At 41.9% G+C, this 18,032-nt stretch overlaps 1 protein-coding gene across 1 annotated transcript; it reads left to right on the top strand.

Moving 5' to 3' along the window:
• The first annotated feature begins 9,783 nt into the window (after window positions 1-9,783).
• On the top strand, window positions 9,784-12,043 carry polr2j (RNA polymerase II subunit J). The gene is made up of 4 exons (XM_064978502.1): window positions 9,784-9,938; window positions 10,473-10,562; window positions 10,654-10,828; window positions 11,467-12,043. Exons 1-4 carry the CDS (start codon window positions 9,886-9,888, stop codon window positions 11,500-11,502), a joined length of 354 nt encoding a protein of 117 aa, XP_064834574.1. The 5' UTR covers window positions 9,784-9,885; the 3' UTR covers window positions 11,503-12,043.
• The last annotated feature ends 5,989 nt before the right edge of the window (window positions 12,044-18,032 follow it).

Raw genomic sequence — 18,032 nt, 5'->3', positions numbered from 1 at the left:
TCTGGCCTACTTTTGAAAAAGGTCAAAGGTAATCAAGACGAGGCGGCGAGGGGAGGGAACGTGGACGAAAATGCGCTCCTATGAAATGAGAATGTCTTCCAATCGCGCGCCATCAGGCAAATTACGTTTACAGGGTGGAATCCCAAAATAAATGTATAAAGTGATACAAACGAATTTGCAAGACATTTTATACATGAAAGGATACGTAGCATAACGTTTTTAAATGTTTGTATGCTTTTCTCATTCCAGAAAACGATAGATGATTTAAAGGGGGTGTGGCAGATTTCAAAACTTTTCAGTGAAGGACTCCGGTAGGATACACTTGTGCTTCCTCGCCGAAAGGAGGCAATCGCCTAAAGGAGGGAATCGAGGAGTGAATGGTTGTCTTCCATTTGCCTACCAACGAATTGATACACTCTTCGTTTCGGGTCACAAAGGAGAGAGGAAAGAGTTTTCCCAAAAGAGAAATCCCCACTGTGACACAAAGGAGAGAGGAAAGAGTTTTTCTCAAAAGAGAAATCCCCACTGTGACAAAAAGGAGAGGAAGAAAAAATTGCCCTACCAACTAACCCTACACTCTTTAAAACCTTACCACTATTCCACTACTTTGGCCTTATTTGATCCTATACCAAGCCGGCAGCCTGTGAAGACGGGACACTATTGTTCAATACACCTTGTAGCTCTTCTGCAGAAAAACCTTGTAAACCGAGTACTTTTCTACAGCTGCCACCAGAACATCTATTTTCTGTGATTTACATTCAATTTCTGCGGTCAGTTAACCATAACCATGGCTATGAATGCTAAGAAGCCAACCTTACTGAAGCATATGTTATTCCTATACCTCTATTGGCCTCGGCATACTCACAGGGAGCCTCTAAGGATCCCTTGCCCTCGACTCATCTTCCTCTACTACTCTATTCACTGCCTCAGCATACAACACCTTCTGTACTACTCTGATCCTTGCAACTTCGACCAACATTTCTCTCACCAGACACTTCTGGCCTCCAGCAAAATGGGTACCCCTACAGGTAACACACACAGCTATTTCCACCAATACTACACATCCCAGGAGGTTGGTGGCACATTAATTGGGGAGGAGGGGCACGGGGTAATGGCTGAAGTGGAATGGTATCAAATACATCAATACATGGTTCCCATGTATTTGATGTCATTCTATTCGCTCCGGTCATTATTATGAGCCATCCTCTCCTCAGTAGCCTCCTGTGCTACACATTCCTTTGTTTCATACCCTCCTGCACACTTCTCACAACAAGGTATCTCCCTCCTACACACTGCTGCATGACCATAAAACTTGGCACCCAAAACACCATAATGGGTTCGGGACAAAAGCTCTCATGGGATAACTGACACACCCTAACTTTACTTTTTTGGGGTAAAGACTCTGCATCAAAACTCAGCAGGACAGACAGTGTTTTCTCTGTTTCTCCACTAGGTCTGTGTCGCACCAAATGGCAGATGTCACAGACACCAGGAATCTTCAATTTCAGTTGATCCTCCACAACACTTAATGCTACCCCATTTATCACTCCTTTCAACTGCGCCCTGCTTCGGAGAGGAAAGCAAGTCACAGGTCTTGTCCCAAGGCGCATGGTGCGGAGACACCACTCCCTCTGGATGGAAGACACACTAAAAAAATCATCACATGTCCACTTCCAGTTACTTTCACCAATTCAACAGTCCCCAACCTCTTTTCACCCAAACTGACACCACATATGTATAAGGCATACAGCAAGGATCCATTCTCTCCAAAAATCTCAGTACCGCTGGGTCAGATTCGTCTTTGTCATCGTCAGGGCAAGGCCCAAACTCGCCAGTCTTCACTTCACCTGACACTGCAAGTAAATCATACTCACTCTAGTTAGGTTCAATTTCTTAGCTACTAGATGTGGCATATTGTATCAGAGGCCATGTGACCACTTAGGGGACGCACAGCCCGCGCAGAAAGGTGGGAGAGCGGGAGATCCCAGCTCAATGCACAATTCTTGTACGGCTCCTGTTAACTTGAATAAAGAAGAACTTATGTTTTAAAGAACAGTTGTTTTCTTTAGTATTTCTTAGACAAGAAGATACAACATGGTACCAGGAGTGACAGAACTTACCGTTGTCTCATCCATCATCGAGTTTTGGTAGAAAATGCTGAATGAAGCCAAGAGGCTTCACGTCAACTAGCTAACTTTAGCTAATGTTAGCTTACTAACCACTGGGCTAACAAGACTGTGGTAAAAAAAAAACATGCAGGCGCTAACGGAGCGTGCAGTGCATGTAGCTAGTTGTTTTGCAGTGCTAGCTGGCTAACAACATGGAGCAGCTAAAGCCTCTAACAGAACTGAAACTTAAGAGAAACGTTGAAGAGCAATGGAAGCGGTTCAAGCAGCGTTTCATCTTCTATCTGACCGGCGATAGGAAAGGCTGAAAAAGACGACGCACAGAAGGTTGTACAGTTTCTCACAGTAGCTGCCTCGGACGCCATTGATGTCTACAACAGCTTTCAGCTAATGGATGAGGAAACAAGACATTTGAGAAGTATGTTTTCAAAAGTAGATGTCAGAATGAAAAATTAAAGGATTTTAATTATCGACTTGAAACTGAAATGTCAGTCGTGCAATTTTGGTGAAATTGCAGACTCGCTTATACGAGATGGAATTGTCATGGGGGTGAGAGACAAGGGGCTGAGAGAAAATTTACTTTTACTAGAAAGAGCAATACAAATGTGTCAAGCTAGGGAAGTGACTCAGAGTCGCATATGGTCAATGGACAGTGGTGTTCTTAGTGACATAGTATGCAAAGTGGAGTATGTTAGCAAAGGAAGAGCTACAGCTAAAAGGCTCACTTCACAGGACAGTGCCGACAGCAGTCAGCAGCGCACTTCAGGGAACCAGCTCTCATGCGGCAACTGTGGAGAAGAGCACAGACTTCACCAGTGCCCAGCATATAGAAAAAAGAGTGTTACAACCGTGGCATGAAGAACCACTTTGCACTCAAATGCAGGCAGCGGAGACAACAAAATACAGTACAAAGAGTCAAAGAGGACCAGGACAATAGCAGTGACAACGAGGACAGTGATGGGTCTTTGGGTGACCTCTTTGTGGGAACAGTCGCACTTGCAGGACCGGACAAGGACTGGACAGCTACCTACAGCCAGCAGCATACCACCCTACATCCCACTGTTGACTTGTTTTTGAAGCTAAGCAGGGTTGGTCCTGGTTGAGCCCTGGATGGGAGACCACATGCTGCTGGAAGTGGTGTTGGAGAGCCAGTAGGAGGCACCCTTTCCTCTGGTCTAAAAAAAATGCCCCAGGGAAGTGATTGGGGACATTGCTCTGTGTAGGGTGCTGTCTTTCAGATGGGATGTAAAATGGGTGTCCTGACTCTCTATGGTCACTGAAGATCCCATGGCACTTATTGTAAGAGTAAGGGTGTTACCCTGGAGTCCAGGCTAAATTCCCTATCTGGCCCTCATAATCATCCCCAGTTTACGATTGGCCATTCTTTTCCCCAGGTTGTTGCTGTAAATGAGAATGTGTTCTCAGTCAACTTAGTGGGTTGAATAAAAATACAAGACGAATGGAACTGACATTGTGTTTAAACTTGACACTAGAGCACAGGTCAACATCATTCCATAGACTGAATTGTTACGGTTACAGGTAAAACCAGTTGTGAACACAAAACAAAGGATAATACTGAAAGCTTACAGTGGTGAAGCAATTGCCACTTCAGGGACATGCACATTGGTACAGGAGGTAGATGATCTCACAAGGTTCTGTTTGTCATAGTAAAGAGAGAAAAAACACCCATCATTGGGTTCAAGTCATGTAACTTACTGGGTCTAGTGAAACGGGTTCATACAGTGGATGGTGAAATGACTAATGTTGAGGATACATATGCTGATGTTTTTCAGGGAGTAGGAAAACTCCAGGTGCAGCACAACATCGAGTTAGAGCAGCCATATAGACCAGTGATCCATGCACCTACTGTAGAAAGGTCCCATTATCACGAAGAGACAAGCTAAAATCAGAGCTACTGAGGCTAGAGTCCTTACATATCCAAGACAAAGTAGAAGAGCCTACTGAATGGGTCCACTCACTAGTAGTAATTGAGAAGAGAGACAGCTCGCTCAGACTGTGTATGGATTCAAAATAGCTAAAGGAGTATGTAAAAAGGAAACACTTTCAGCTGCCCACCAGAGGGGAGATATTCTGGGACATAGCAGAGGCTAAATCATTCTCAAAGCTAGACGCCTCCTCAGGGTTTTGGCAGATCAGTCTAGACAAGGAGAGTACAAGGCTTTGTACTTTCAATACTCCTTTTGGTAGGTTCTCATTTAAAAGGCTCCCGTTTGGTCTCATTTCAGCACCAGAAGTCTTTCATAGGATAGTCCAACAGATATTTGAGAGTGTGCCAGGCACAAAGGTGTACATTGATGATGTGCTAACATGGGGTCAGATTCTTGAAGAGCACAACACAAGGTTGAAAGCGGCACTTGATCTAGTAAGAGCTAACGGGCTAAAGCTAAATGCATGCAAATGTGAATTCAGAAAGACAGAAATAACCTTCTTGAGTGAAAAACTAACATGTGAAGGAGTTCAGATAGACCAGAGCAAAGTGAAAGCCATCAAGAACATGCTACCGCCTACCGATCAAGAGGATGTACAAAGGTTCTTAAGTATAGTATAGTATGTGGGCAAATTTGTACCTAATCTGGCAACTCACAAGAGTCAGATGAGAAGTTTACTCTGTAAAACTACATAGTGGTGTTGGAACAGTAAACACCAGAAAGAATTTGAGGAGCTCAATGCATTAATCATGCATGCTCCAGTACTGAGGTTCTATGATGAAAAGCGCAAAACCAAAATCTCAGCAGATGCTTCAAAAGCAGATTTAGGTGCCGTGTTGTTACAGCAGTATGGCATTAAATGGTGCCCAGTTGCATATGCCTCCAGGGCTCTGACAATTTCTGAGTGTAACTATGCTCAGATTGAGAAAGAGACATTGGCACTGTCATATGCATGTCAGATATTCCATGTGTTTTTCTATGGCTAACACAGTATAGGCCGAAACAGATCATAAACCTTTGGTTACTTTTGCAAAGAATGGTCAAGGGTACAGAGACGGTTTCTAACCCTTCAGAAATATGACTTGCAACTCGAGTACAGGCCAGGGAAAGAATTGTTAGTGGCAGACACATTGTCCAGAGCTTTTAACAGCTTAGAACCAAACCAAATATACTAGCAGGATGAGGCCATATATGTAAACCTTAACAGAAAGAATTGCCCAGTCTCAGATGAAATGTGTTATTTCACGTGTTACTGCAGAAAGATGAGTGCTTGCAAAAGGCGATTCAAGCCATAACAGGCAGGTGGTCTGTACAAGCTACACCGTACCCTTATGGTCAATACAGATATGAGCTATCTGTACTTAATGGAATTCTGTTTAAGGGTTCAAGAATTGTGATACCAAGTATGTTATAGAAAAACATGCTGATCAAAATAGGGATGGAAAAGTCAAAACGATGTGCAAAAGTAGTGTTATTCTGGACCAAGATGAATGCTAATATAGAGCAGATAGTCAGAGCCTGAGAAACATGCCAGAAATACAGGTCAAAACAGAGCAAAGTGCCAATGTGGGTTGAGGAAAAAGAGGTATCGAGATCATTGGGCAAAGTAGGAATAGATCTCTTTTCTCTTGAGGGCAAGAACTATGTTCTACTATGGACTATTACTCTCATTACCCAGAGATGGCTTTGCTGAAGGACACTACTGCTAGTCAGGTGATAACCCACGTTGAGTCATTCTTTGCTCGTCATAGGGTTGCAGAGGTAGTCCGTACAGACAACGCCTCACAGTTCAGCTTTCAGTGATTTTGCTAAACTGGAGGGGTTCAAGCATGTTACATCCAGCCCACTACCCACAGTCTAATGGGTTTGTCGAAAACGGTTACGAAACAGTGAAACTACTGCTTAAGAAAGCTCTCGACTCAAAGACAGATCCGTATCTAGCTTTGTTAAACTACAGGGCTACTCCACTACAGGGCTACTCCACTGTCGCCTTCAGAGCTGTTGTTCAACAGGAAACTCAAAACTAGGTTGCCAGTACTCCTAGAAACAGAGAAGGATGACAAGGTCATTCTTGACAAACTGAGAAAAAGTAGTGAACAGAAAAGGTGCTATGACAGAGTCCAATGTGCTCAGTGCACTCAGTCCAAATGATAGGGTGAAAATTGATGTTTTTCAGCAAGGACTGGGACATAGTTAGGATCGAGGGAAAGATGAACGGAGCAAAGTACATAGAGATCCTTGATGAAAACCTGCTCCGGAGCGCTCAGGACCTCAGACTGGGGCGAAGGTTCACCTTCCAACAGGACAACGACCCTAAGCACACATCCAAGACAACACAGGAGTGGCTTCGGGACAAGTCTCTGAATGTCCTTAAGTGGCCCAGCCACAGCCCAGACTTGAACCTGATCAAACATCTCTGGAGAGACCTGAAAATATCAGTGCAGCAACGCTCCCCATCCAACCTGACAGAGCTTGAGAGGATCTGCAGAGAAGAATGGGAGAAACTGCCAAGCTTGTGCCAAGCTTGTGGTGTCATACCCAAGAAGACACGAGGCCATAATTGCTGCCAAATGTGCTTCCACAAAGTACTGAGTAAAGGGTCTGAATACTTATGAAAATGTGGTTTTCCTTTTTAAAATTTTTAATACATTTGCAAACATTTATAAAAACCTGTTTTTGCTTTCTCATTATGGGGCATTGTGTGTATATTGAGGAGGGGAAAAAACTATTTAATAAATTTTAGAATAAGGCTGTAACATATTTTTTTGTTTGAAAAAGTAAAGGGGTCTGAATACTTTCCGAAGGCACTGTATGTAGGAACTCTAGAGGACTATATGCAGGATAAAGCATTCAAGAGCGAAAGAGTCAGTCCAGCAGTGTGTGTTGGCTCTAGTCCACATCTACCCTCAGGGGGAGAATTTCCTGGTCTCAACCTGGCTAAAGAAAGAGCTCTCCCTTTGGCTGAACAGTGAGGTTCATAGTGTACAGACGAGAAGGTACAGCTTCCCTCCAAATGGAATGTTTTCAGCACTTTGACTTGGTCTCCATCACAATAAATTATATTCCAACACAATGGTGAAGAACTCCACCCAGAGTTCCTAAAAATGGGCCCCCTGGACGCATTCTGCAGTGATAGGCCATCCCATCTGGTTTGCGCTTAGTGGGACTATCATTTGTTTTTCAACAGGACAATGACCCAACACACCTCCAGGCTGTATAAGGGCTATTTGACCAAGAAGGAGAGTGATGGAGTGCTTCATCAGATGACCTGGCCTCCACAATCACCCGACCTCAACCCAATTGAGATGGTTTGGGATGAGTTGGACCAAAGATTGAAGGAAAAGCAGCCAACAAGTGCTCAGCATATGTGGGAACTCCTTCAAGACTGTTGGAAAAGCATTCCAGGTGAGGCTGGTTGAGAGAATGCAAAACTGTCATCAAGGCAAAGGGTGGCTACTTTGAAGAATATAAAATATATTTGGATGTGTTTAACACTTAACACTTGTTTAACACTTTTAACACATGTTATTTTATAGTTTTGATGTCTTCACTATTATTACACAAAAAAAGAAAAACACTTGAATGAGTAGGTGTGTCCAAACATATCCATTGATGCTTGAAGAATATAACTTATCAGTTACTCATGAGCTTAGTTCAACTGTCACACTCCATGTGAACCCAAAATATAAGCTTGTTTTTCTCTAATGTTTGTAAACATTGTAAATGCAAACAAACACTATATAGCCTCATAACATGATTAAAACAATAATTTTGATATCATGGATGTTCAGTCTTTGCATCTATAGGTTTGTCTATTAATCTGAGAGTGGTTACATTTTTCCAGGGCCATCCCTTAGCTTTTTACCAAAACAGGTGGTGGGGGGGGGGGGGGGTTGTTATTGTTTCATCTGTGAATTTGCACTTTAAACAGCAGAGTATTATCAAGATATCAAAGTGTCACCAACAAAAAGGTTAACAATAGGCCTATAGCAAATGCAGCATATGGCATACATTTTTCAAATGTAAATAGCACTTTTCAGTTGTGTTCAAAGCATGCCATTCCATGTATTTTTCAACTCGAATCAATGAGCCCAATCAGTCCTCCATGACAACAACATCATAAACAAAAGAGTAGAGCTGGCTAATAAATCCTTAGTTTTGGGGTTATGTTCAGGTAAAATAATTTGGCTAATTTATACTTGCATATTTCCAAGTCCTATTCTTGAAGATAAAGAGGTATAACATTGGAATGACTGGAATTCTGATAGAGTTCACTTTTTAATGTAAAGATATAATTTAATTGTATTATTATATGTAGCAGAATGTGATATTTTATCTTTATTTACCTAGGAAAGTCAGTCAAATTCTTATTTTCAAAGACAGCCTAGGAACAGTGGGTTAACTGCCTTGTTCTGGGGCAGAACAACAGATTTTTAACTTGTCAGCTCAGGGATTTGATCTTGCAACCTTTTGGTTACTAGTCCAACACCCTCACCACTGGGCTACCTGCCACCCCATAGGTCAGAGGAAGCCTACATAACCAACCCCATAAAGTAAAATGTAACATCCATATATGACCAGCTATGTAAACTTTAACACTGATTTATCAATAGATGTTGTTCAATTGGTAACATACATTTTTGGCTTATTTTAATGCCTCTTAAGGGGAAAGTAATCTAAAAGTAACTGGATGTAATCAGATTACGTTACTGAGTTTGGGTAATCCAAAAATTACGTTACTGATTTCAATTTTGGACACGTAATTAGTAACTGTAAAAGATTACATTTCGAAAGTAACCTACCCAACCCTGCAGGTAATTTACAGCTATAGTAGGAGGGAATGACAACCCCTTCCCAAAACCTACCTGTTGGGCCACTCCTGCTATTTCCTGCTCCATTTCCTGGAGCAGCTTCCTACCGTTCTCGCTCAGGTTTGTGATGGGGTCCAGATAAGGGCTGCGGTGGTATAAGAAGTACTCCACACCAGGCGGAGCAAAAAAGACATAGACAGGGCTGGGAGGAGTCATAGGCCTTGGGACATCCTCTGGGGAGGGAGGGGCCACAAGAGGTGAGAGGCCAGTCATGCCACACAGGACCAGAGACCTTCCCTGAGCTCTGTAGGACCAGAAACAACAAACAAACTATCAGGACAGTGCTATGTTATAGACAATCTCTAGATATACTCTATAACAACTTCATAACACATTGCAGATGTGACTACACTTAATAAGTAGGAGTAATTTACAAAGCTCTGGACATAGTTATTTTTCTCAGGCTTGAGGACTCTGCTCTCGGCTATGGTGGCCTGCATTTCTGCCATGCTCTCTATCATTTCAACCATCTCTCCAGTGCATTTCTTGAATGCCACTTTCAACTTTTCGAGGTCATTCAGCCAGCTGTCCTGGTCTACTGCCTCGAGATCACCTTCGCTGCAGTTTCTCTTCATCACTTGGATCAGTGCCCTTGCCTCCGTGCCTATCCTCCCTTTGTCCTCCCTATTTATCTCCTCATTCATCATCCCATGCACTTCTCAATCAAGACTCTGAAGCATCCCTTAGTCTTCTGATTCTCTTTTTGAGGTACAGGTTGGTGTCCAGACCGCCATTGATAAGGGCTCTATAATTTCTATGATTTCACTCATCAAGACGCACAGATCTTGCATAAAGACCTTTATTTTGAAATCCCTTAATAAGAAACGCTACCGGAAGTTGGTCCCACCAGCTATTGAGTCCCTCATTCAAGAACTGTGTTGTGTGTTCGCTGTTTCTGCATTGTTATATGCAACTACGTAGATAACTAACTGTTCAAATATGAACGCGCCACCGGCATTCGAGTCATTTCTGTTGTTTGAAGGGGAAAAGAAGTACGTTTTATACATATTGCTAGATAGCTACTGTAACATATTACTTGATCCCTTGCTGACGTTCAGCCAGCTAGGATTAGTTTATTTAGCTATTGTTATTCTGGTTTAGGTTAGCTAGCGATCATAGTTAACTGCCAGGTAAGGAGGTATCTGAATCATAATCTGGGTTTACAGGAGACGTTGAATATGGCGATTCTCAGAAGAGAATCCCAGATTCTGGTTCAGGAAGTAGCTAGATAGGTAGCATGTTACAACATATCATTGTGATAGCCTGACAGTTAGCTAGTATGCTATGTTTGTGCGTTGCCAGTGGCTAAAGAGTAGCAGCTAGGGAAGTCTGTCAGGCATTATCAGCTAGCAAATTCGCGTCCACTGGCTACCAGAGTTATATAGTTATGGCTTTGTTGCCTACTATATGTTAGCTCAATTCAGCATAAACTAGCTAGCTAATTTACACGCCACAATGATTGTTCTGCCATTACCACTGAATATGAATCTGAAAGTGAAATACTCTTACCAAAAAAATGTTTTCAGAATCACAATCATCAAGGACACAAAAGTCCCTAACGCCTGCCTCTTCACGTTGAACAAAGAGGATCACACGCTTGGTAACATCATCAGACAGTGAGTGCAATTCTTGAATTTTGTGATTCTTGTCTAATCAATGATAATTGCGAAGCTCCTCAATCATAACTAAAATGTATTGTATTTGCAGACAACTGCTGAAAGACCCCCAAGTGCTATTTGCTGGCTACAAGGTCCCTCATCCTCTGGAGCACAAGATTGTGATCCGTGTTCAGACCACACCAGACTACAGTCCTCAGGAGGCTTTCACTAATGCAATCACTGACCTCATCAGTGAGCTGTCCTTGTTGGAGGAGCGATTCAGGGTGAGTACATGAGATATCGTCATCATCATATCTCTTAAACGGTACATTTCGTGGAACAGTTCTACTGTAGCGAACTGTCTATATAATATTATATGGATTGTCCTCTATACTAGAACTGGTTGTGGAAAATATTATTCTTTGCCAAAAATGTATGTATTTCAGTGGAAGTTGCAGAGGGTAGGACTGCTCGTTATAATGGCTGGAACGGTGCGAATGGCATCAAACACATAGAAACCATGTGTTTTGATTATTTGATACCATTCCACCTATTTCGCTGCAGCCATTACCTCGAGCCTGTCCTGTGATGTACGCGCTAACTACATTTCCAACATCCTTTGCTTAGTAATTTGCCTGAAACACTCATCTGCAATACTATTTGGGTTGAAACGTTGTGTGTGGCTCACTTGGTAGAGCATGGCACTTGCAATGCCAGGGTTGTGAGTTGGTTTCCCATGGGGGACCAGTATGAAAATGTATGCACTCACTACTTTAAGTTGCTCTCGATAAGAGCATCTGCTAAATGACTCAAATGGAAATGTATTTTTGAAAACTAATAATAATACAAATTGGTGAGTATAGACCTACTTGATTAGCAGAATGTGTAACTACTAAATTCATATCTCTCAACTTTGTTTCAGGTTGCAATTAAAGACAAGCAAGAAGGAATTGAATGAGGATTGGTACATAATGTTGGGAAAGAAGATGTCACTTTGAAGATCACATTTCATTTGACCAGGATTCTATAAAATGACTCTGTTTTGGACTTACCATTACTGCCATGCTTGGCACAGCATGGCCTCTGTATACAAAGTACTGAATGGCGTTTTGAGTGAGTTTTCATTCTAGATCACGGTAACATATTTGCAAGAATGGATGTAATTGTATCTGTTAAATAATACTTTTTTCACACACTGAAACATAAGGAAATTGGTGATTTGAAACAGATTCTGAGATCATACAGTGGATTGGTTAATTCAAAACAGAATCACATGTTTTACTCATTTGAATTCAATACTGTAGTTTGTTAGGTATGTGCTGAAAGATGACAAGCATGGTTTAAAACTTTATTACATGGAAATATTTTTCATGATATCCATTCCGGTTAAATGCTTTAGTTTTACAATGCCTAACATGCTCCTTATTTGGCCCTACATTTTCCGAGAATAATAGTGTGAACAGTTAAGGTTTGTTTTTCAATAAATCATTCTTGTAATATTTATTTTCATGGAATGTTATAGCCAGCCCCCCAATTGGGTTGCCACTAGTTAGCACAGCCACAAAGTACAAATTGGCTATCTTAACTTAATGAAAACAAAAACGAGCTTTTTGGTCTTCATTTAAGTTTCAGGTTAGGCAGAAAGTTAGCAGTGTGGTTGAGTTTGGGTTAAACATTGAATTTTAAGAAGAAACATTTTTAGAAATAGGCAGGGTTATGACTGTGGCTGTGTTAACTAGTGACGACCACCCCGCCCTATAGAGCTCGCCAGCTTGTCCTAAAAAACGGTAATGAGTTACCTCTGGTTTTTTCATCCATTCATATGGTGGAAAAGAATGGGGTTTTGGGATGAATGCAAAAAATAAGGTCTGAGAGCAACACAGGCTTAGGTCTTATACATTTTGTTATATAAGATAAGTCAGTTTACCAATGTAATTTAAGTTGTCACATGCACCAAATACAACAGGTACAACCTTACCGTGAAATGCTTACAAGCCCTTAACCAACAATGCGGTTAAGAAAATATTTACAAAATAACCTAAAGAAAAAATTGTTTAAAAAAAAAAAAGTTACACAAAACAATGAGGCAAAATACAGGGGGTACCCGTACATATACAGCGCATTCGGAAAGTATTCAGACCCCTTGACTTTTCCACAAAATTACCTTACAGCCTTATTTAGAATTATTAAATTGTTATTTTCCCTCATCAATCTACACACAATACCCCATAATGACAAAGCTAAAACAGGTTTAGACATTTTTGCAAATGTATTCAAAGTAATAAAAAAACTCACATTTACAAAAGTATTCAGCCCCTTTACTCAGTACTTTGTTGAAGCACCTTTTACAGCGATTACAGCCTCAGGTCTTCTTGAGTATGACGCTACAAGCTTGGCAAACCTGTATGTGGGGAGTTTCTCCCATTCTTCTCTGCAGATCCTCCCAAGCTCTGTCAGGTTGGATGGGGAGCGTTGCTGCACAGCTATTTTCAGGTTTCTCCAGAGATGTTTGAATAGGTTCAAGTCCGGGCTTTGGCTGGGCCACTCAAGGACATTCAGAGACTTGTCCCGAAGCCACTCCTGTGTTGTCTTGGCTGTGTGCTTAGGGTCGTTGTCCTGTTGGAAGGTGAACCTTCGCCCGAGTCTGAGGTCCTGAACACTCTGGTGCAGGTTTTCATCATGGATCTCTCTACTTTGCTCCGTTCAGCTTTCCCTCGATCCTGACTAGTCTTCCAGTCCCTGCCGCTAAAAAACATCCCCACAGCATGATGCTGCCACCACTATCCTTTACCGTAGGGATGGTGCCAGTTTTCCTCCAGACGTGACGCTCGGCATTCAGGCCAAAAAGTTCAATCTTGGTTTCATCTGACCAGAGAATCCTTTTTCTCATGGTCTGACAGTCCTTCAGGTTCCTTTTAGCAAACTCCAAGCAGGCTGTCATGTGCATTTTACTGAGGAGTGGCTTCCGTCTAGACACTACCATAAAGGCCTAATTGGTGGAGTGCTGCAGAGAAGGTTGTCCTTCTGGAAGTTTCTACCATCTCCACAGAGGAACTACAGAGCTCTGTCAGAGTGACCATCGGGTTCTTGGTCACCTCCCTGACCAGGCCCTTCTCCCCCAATTGCTCAGATTGGCTGAGTGGCCAGGTCTAGGAAGAATCTTGGTGGTTCCAAACTTCTTCCATTAAAGAATGATGGAGGCCACTGTGTTCTTGGGAACCTTCAAAGCTGCAGAATTTCTTTTGATACCCTTCCCCAGATCTGTGCCTCAACACAATCCTGTCTCAGAGTTATATGGAAAATTCCTTCAACCTCATAGCTTGGTTTTTGCTCTGACATGCACTGTCAACTGTGGGACCTTTGACAGGTGTGCCTTTCCAAATCATGTCCAATCAATTGAATTTACCACAGGAGGACTGTTGTAGAAACATCTTAAGGATGATCAATGGAAACAGGATGCACCTGAGCTCAATTTCAAGTCTCATAGTAAAGGCTCTGAATAGTTATGTAAATAAGGTTTGTTTTATTTATTTATATAAATTAGCAAATATTTTTAACAACCTGTTTTCAACTGGCAGCTTCATTAAATAGTACCCGCAAAACACCAGTCTCAACGTCAACAGTAAAGAGGTGACTTCAGGATGATGGCATACAAGGCAGAGTTGCAAAGAAAAAACTATCTCAGACTGGCCAATAAAAATAAAATATTAAGATGGGCAAAAGAACACAGACGCTGGACAGAGGAACTCTGCCTTCACTGTTGACTTTGAGACTGGTGTTTTGCGGGTACTATTTAATGAAGCTGCCAGTTGAGGTCTGTTTCTCAAACTAGACACTCTAATGTACTTGTCCTCTTGCTCAGTTGTGCACCGGGGCCTCCCACACCTCTTTGTATTCTGGTTAGGGCCAGTTTGCACTGTTCTGTGAAGAGAGTGGTACACATCATGGACCGTGATCTTCAGTTTCTTGGCAAATTCTCGCATGGAATAGCCTTCATTTCTCAGAACAAGAATAGACATATGAACAACTAAGAAAGTGACTACGAAAGTGTTTTTGTTGAGAGGGGTGAGATTTTAGAAACTATAAAAGGAAATTGTTTCTTTAACTTTGTTTCTTTAAGTATGTAGTCACCGCCCCCTTGAGAGGTCAGAGAGCGTGTCAGAGTTTTGAACAAAGTGTATAAAATTATGGGTTAAGAATTAACATATCAGACCAGAAAAGCGTTGAGCTGCAGCTCTTGTTAAAAGTGGTTTAAACTTTGAATCTCAACGAGGTAGAGACGATAGTCACCTCCCGGACAATCACTGGTACGGCTGATTAGCGGTCCTACTTAAAGTATCTAGAAAAGTGAATTTAAGTGGGACCATTCTGCTACTCTTCTCAAACCACCGCAGGACGCGACTCATCACCCCACTCGAAACCATCTACACGGCTTGCTTGCCTATCTTCATAGAAGCATCTTCCGGAGTGAATGGAAGTAGAATAAACTGTAGTTCTGTTCAGGACTACATGACAAGATACCGGACGACTGCAGAGGAGATCAGTAGAAGAGGGGTAGGGACCCTTTTTGGACAATCAGAGCCTTACAAGCATGCTGCGAAAAGACCCAACCAACCCCCTTTCCAAGAAGGCTCGATAAGAAAAGATACACGGCAAACAAAGGCATTTCCACGTAAATACATTCATGATTTCTTACGCAAAGCGGGTGGCGGTTTGTGTGCAAAGTATAAGTGAGAGTAGTTTCAAAATGTACTTATGTTAAGTGTCTCTTTCTCGCCCTCTCCATGTCTTTTGTAACAAGCAGACATATCGTTGTCAGTCTGCTAGGGACCTTTCTAATGCATTAAGTCTGTATGTTTATCCTGTGTTACCATTTAGTTAGCTAGTAAATCAATTATAAAACCAAATTGTGTAGTACTGGACCATACGTATGGCTCAGGTTTTTGCAGATGCAGGGTTACGACTGTTCAAGAATGATGATATGATGCTAGGTTATGATTAATACGTGTATTACTGTTTATGGATGTAATAGGTAAAGACCTGCATAGTTTAATTCGGGAGATGGTAACTCTGTAAAGAACCGCTCACATGGTGCCCCAAATCCGAATTCGTTAATTTTTATATTATTAATTTAAAATTGGGTAACAATTAAACATAGTTGATTAGATAAGTAACAGCCATCAGATTAATGAAAGTAAAGTCACGACAATTACCACCCCCAGCGTCTGCCATCGACCCCCACCTGATTGACAGCTGTCCGCGGGGTTAGCGTCTGGTCATCATCCCCTTACAAAAAAGAATGTGCCGTTTTGAAACTGCAGTAACTGCAGTCGACTGGTATTTTGGGCGCAGTATTTGCAGTGCACTGCCGTAATTCTGACTAACCGAAATTGAATAATGTGTCCCTGAATAAAGGGGGGTGGGTCAAAATCAAAAGTAAGTCAGGATTACTTACTTTATATCCCGTCGACTACTGACCATTCATCTATACTGTGTGTGTCCCATCAACGCAGCTTTGGAAATAAATGAACTATCCATTAATTTCTCCTTCCTGTGTTGCCTCACTGACTTGAGGGACGGGACCAGGAAGGTCACACATATACTGAGAAGCATGTGATGCCTAAAGATTGTGGATGTATTTGTTTTTATATCATTTTACTAATTTTGACTATTCAGTTATATATATATATACAGTGCCTTGCGAAAGTATTCGGCCCCCTTGAACTTTGTGACCTTTTGCCACATTTCAGGCTTCAAACATAAAGATATAAAACTGTATTTTTTTGCACGCCCAATTTTTCAGTTTTCGATTTGTTAAAAAAGTTTGAAATATCCAATAAATGTCGTTCCACTTCATGATTGTGTCCCACTTGTTGTTGATTCTTCACAAAAAAATACAGTTTTATATCTTTATGTTTGAAGCCTGAAATGTGGCAAAAGGTCGCAAAGTTCAAGGGGGCCGAATACTTTCACAAAGGAACTATATATTGTGATGGAGTGAGAGGGTGGGTGTGTGAAGGCTGGTATATTCCTGACGTTGGCTACTTCTGCTGGCCCCAAGATAGGCCCTTACCCTTCCAGGCCACCCTAATTACACACATCTGGATATAATTAGCTTGGAGGTTGGGTGGTGGCTGTTGTAACCTGGTTTTGGCCAGGATCAGCAAGAGCTGACATTCAGAGCCCGCCAACGCTGTTAGGGATATCGAACCCAACTGGACAGGAACCTACCGGACGTTACTTGGCCGTAGATCTGACCCCAGGAAGGACAAGCCTGTTGATGGAAATGAGTTGTTCATTAGGAACATCATTTGTTGTGGAAGCCCAATTCTGATATTTTGCCCTAGTAACTCATTTCTAGTTAGACATAGTCCCATACTTTTGTAATTTATATCAAGTAGGCTGCGTTCACACGTCCAATCTTTTTCTTAACTGATTGGTCAAGCGACTAATTTATAAAAAATATCCGAATTCGGCTGCCTGTCTAAACGCAGCCGTAGTGTATATCTGAGGGGATTCGATTAATCTGGTCCGGGATGTCTTTGTGCAGAGTGAAAGTTGATCGCATTCGTTTTGGAACCGGGCTTGCCTCCCAGGCATGTGCCAGGTGCCTCGTTCAAAGCCCACAGCGAAATTGGCTCAAAACAAGAGACGGAATTAAGCACGAGGAATAATGAGTAGGATTGTGTTTTCAAAATACGCCTTTTCTGCCTTTCCAGGGAAAACTAGTTTGAAAATTCAAACATATTTTATGGAAAATAGATGTTTCTAGATGATGCATCATGCTGCCTTGTTGACATGAGCGAGCGGGACAGATTAAACTGTTCTATTTGTAGGCCGTCATTGTAAATAAGAATTTGTTCTTAACTGACTTGCCTAGTTAAATAAAGGTTACATTTTTTCAAGCCCTCTCACGTCACGGGCGATGAACCGGAGCCCCCTGCTGTTCCTCATAATCTAATTCCCCATATTCTAGGGGAAATGTAAACCAGTTTATAGGAGCATGAGCAATTTCTTAAACGACAGATCAACATGTGGCACCTTGTGGGGAAATGTCTCGAAATATGATAGAGATAGACAATGACAAAACCCTACACTTAAAAAAAATAAACCTCATTCAACTTACCTCATCATGATATACTGTTTTTATTTTAAGATAGACTGTTTTATTTGCAAACAAATTAGATGGAAAATCAAGAAGTATTTTGCACAATAATTTATTGCATGTCACATGCCTCCTCAAAACCCACTTGGTGAGAAGGTCAGAGGTCCCTCCTCTCTGATTTTCACATTCAATGGATTTGGGGAGGCTATACGAGAGGATGCGAGATATCAAGGAAGTGCAATTGAGAACCTCCCACTCTTCTTGGTACTACCATTATTCTGTGCACGCACACAAACCGTACAGACAATAGGATGTGGGCGTGGCAATACACCATTCCCCGCCTCTCCTCTCTGCGATTGGTTAAACCGACGCGTCTTCTGAAA

This window comes from Oncorhynchus masou, chromosome 11 (assembly GCF_036934945.1).
Source record: "Oncorhynchus masou masou isolate Uvic2021 chromosome 11, UVic_Omas_1.1, whole genome shotgun sequence".
Taxonomy (NCBI): Eukaryota; Metazoa; Chordata; class Actinopteri; order Salmoniformes; family Salmonidae; genus Oncorhynchus; species Oncorhynchus masou.
This window is presented reverse-complemented; position numbering and strand designations above follow the sequence as displayed.

Excerpts from the sequence above, each read along its gene's own strand:
- polr2j (XM_064978502.1), top strand. The coding sequence starts at position 9,886 with ATGAACGCGCCACCGGCATTCGAGTCATTTCTGTTGTTTGAAGGGGAA. Across the intron at positions 9,939-10,472 it reads TTGTTTGAAGGGGAAAAGAA|AATCACAATCATCAAGGACA; the intron begins GTACGTTTTATA and ends AAATGTTTTCAG. Across the intron at positions 10,563-10,653 it reads CTTGGTAACATCATCAGACA|ACAACTGCTGAAAGACCCCC; the intron begins GTGAGTGCAATT and ends TTGTATTTGCAG.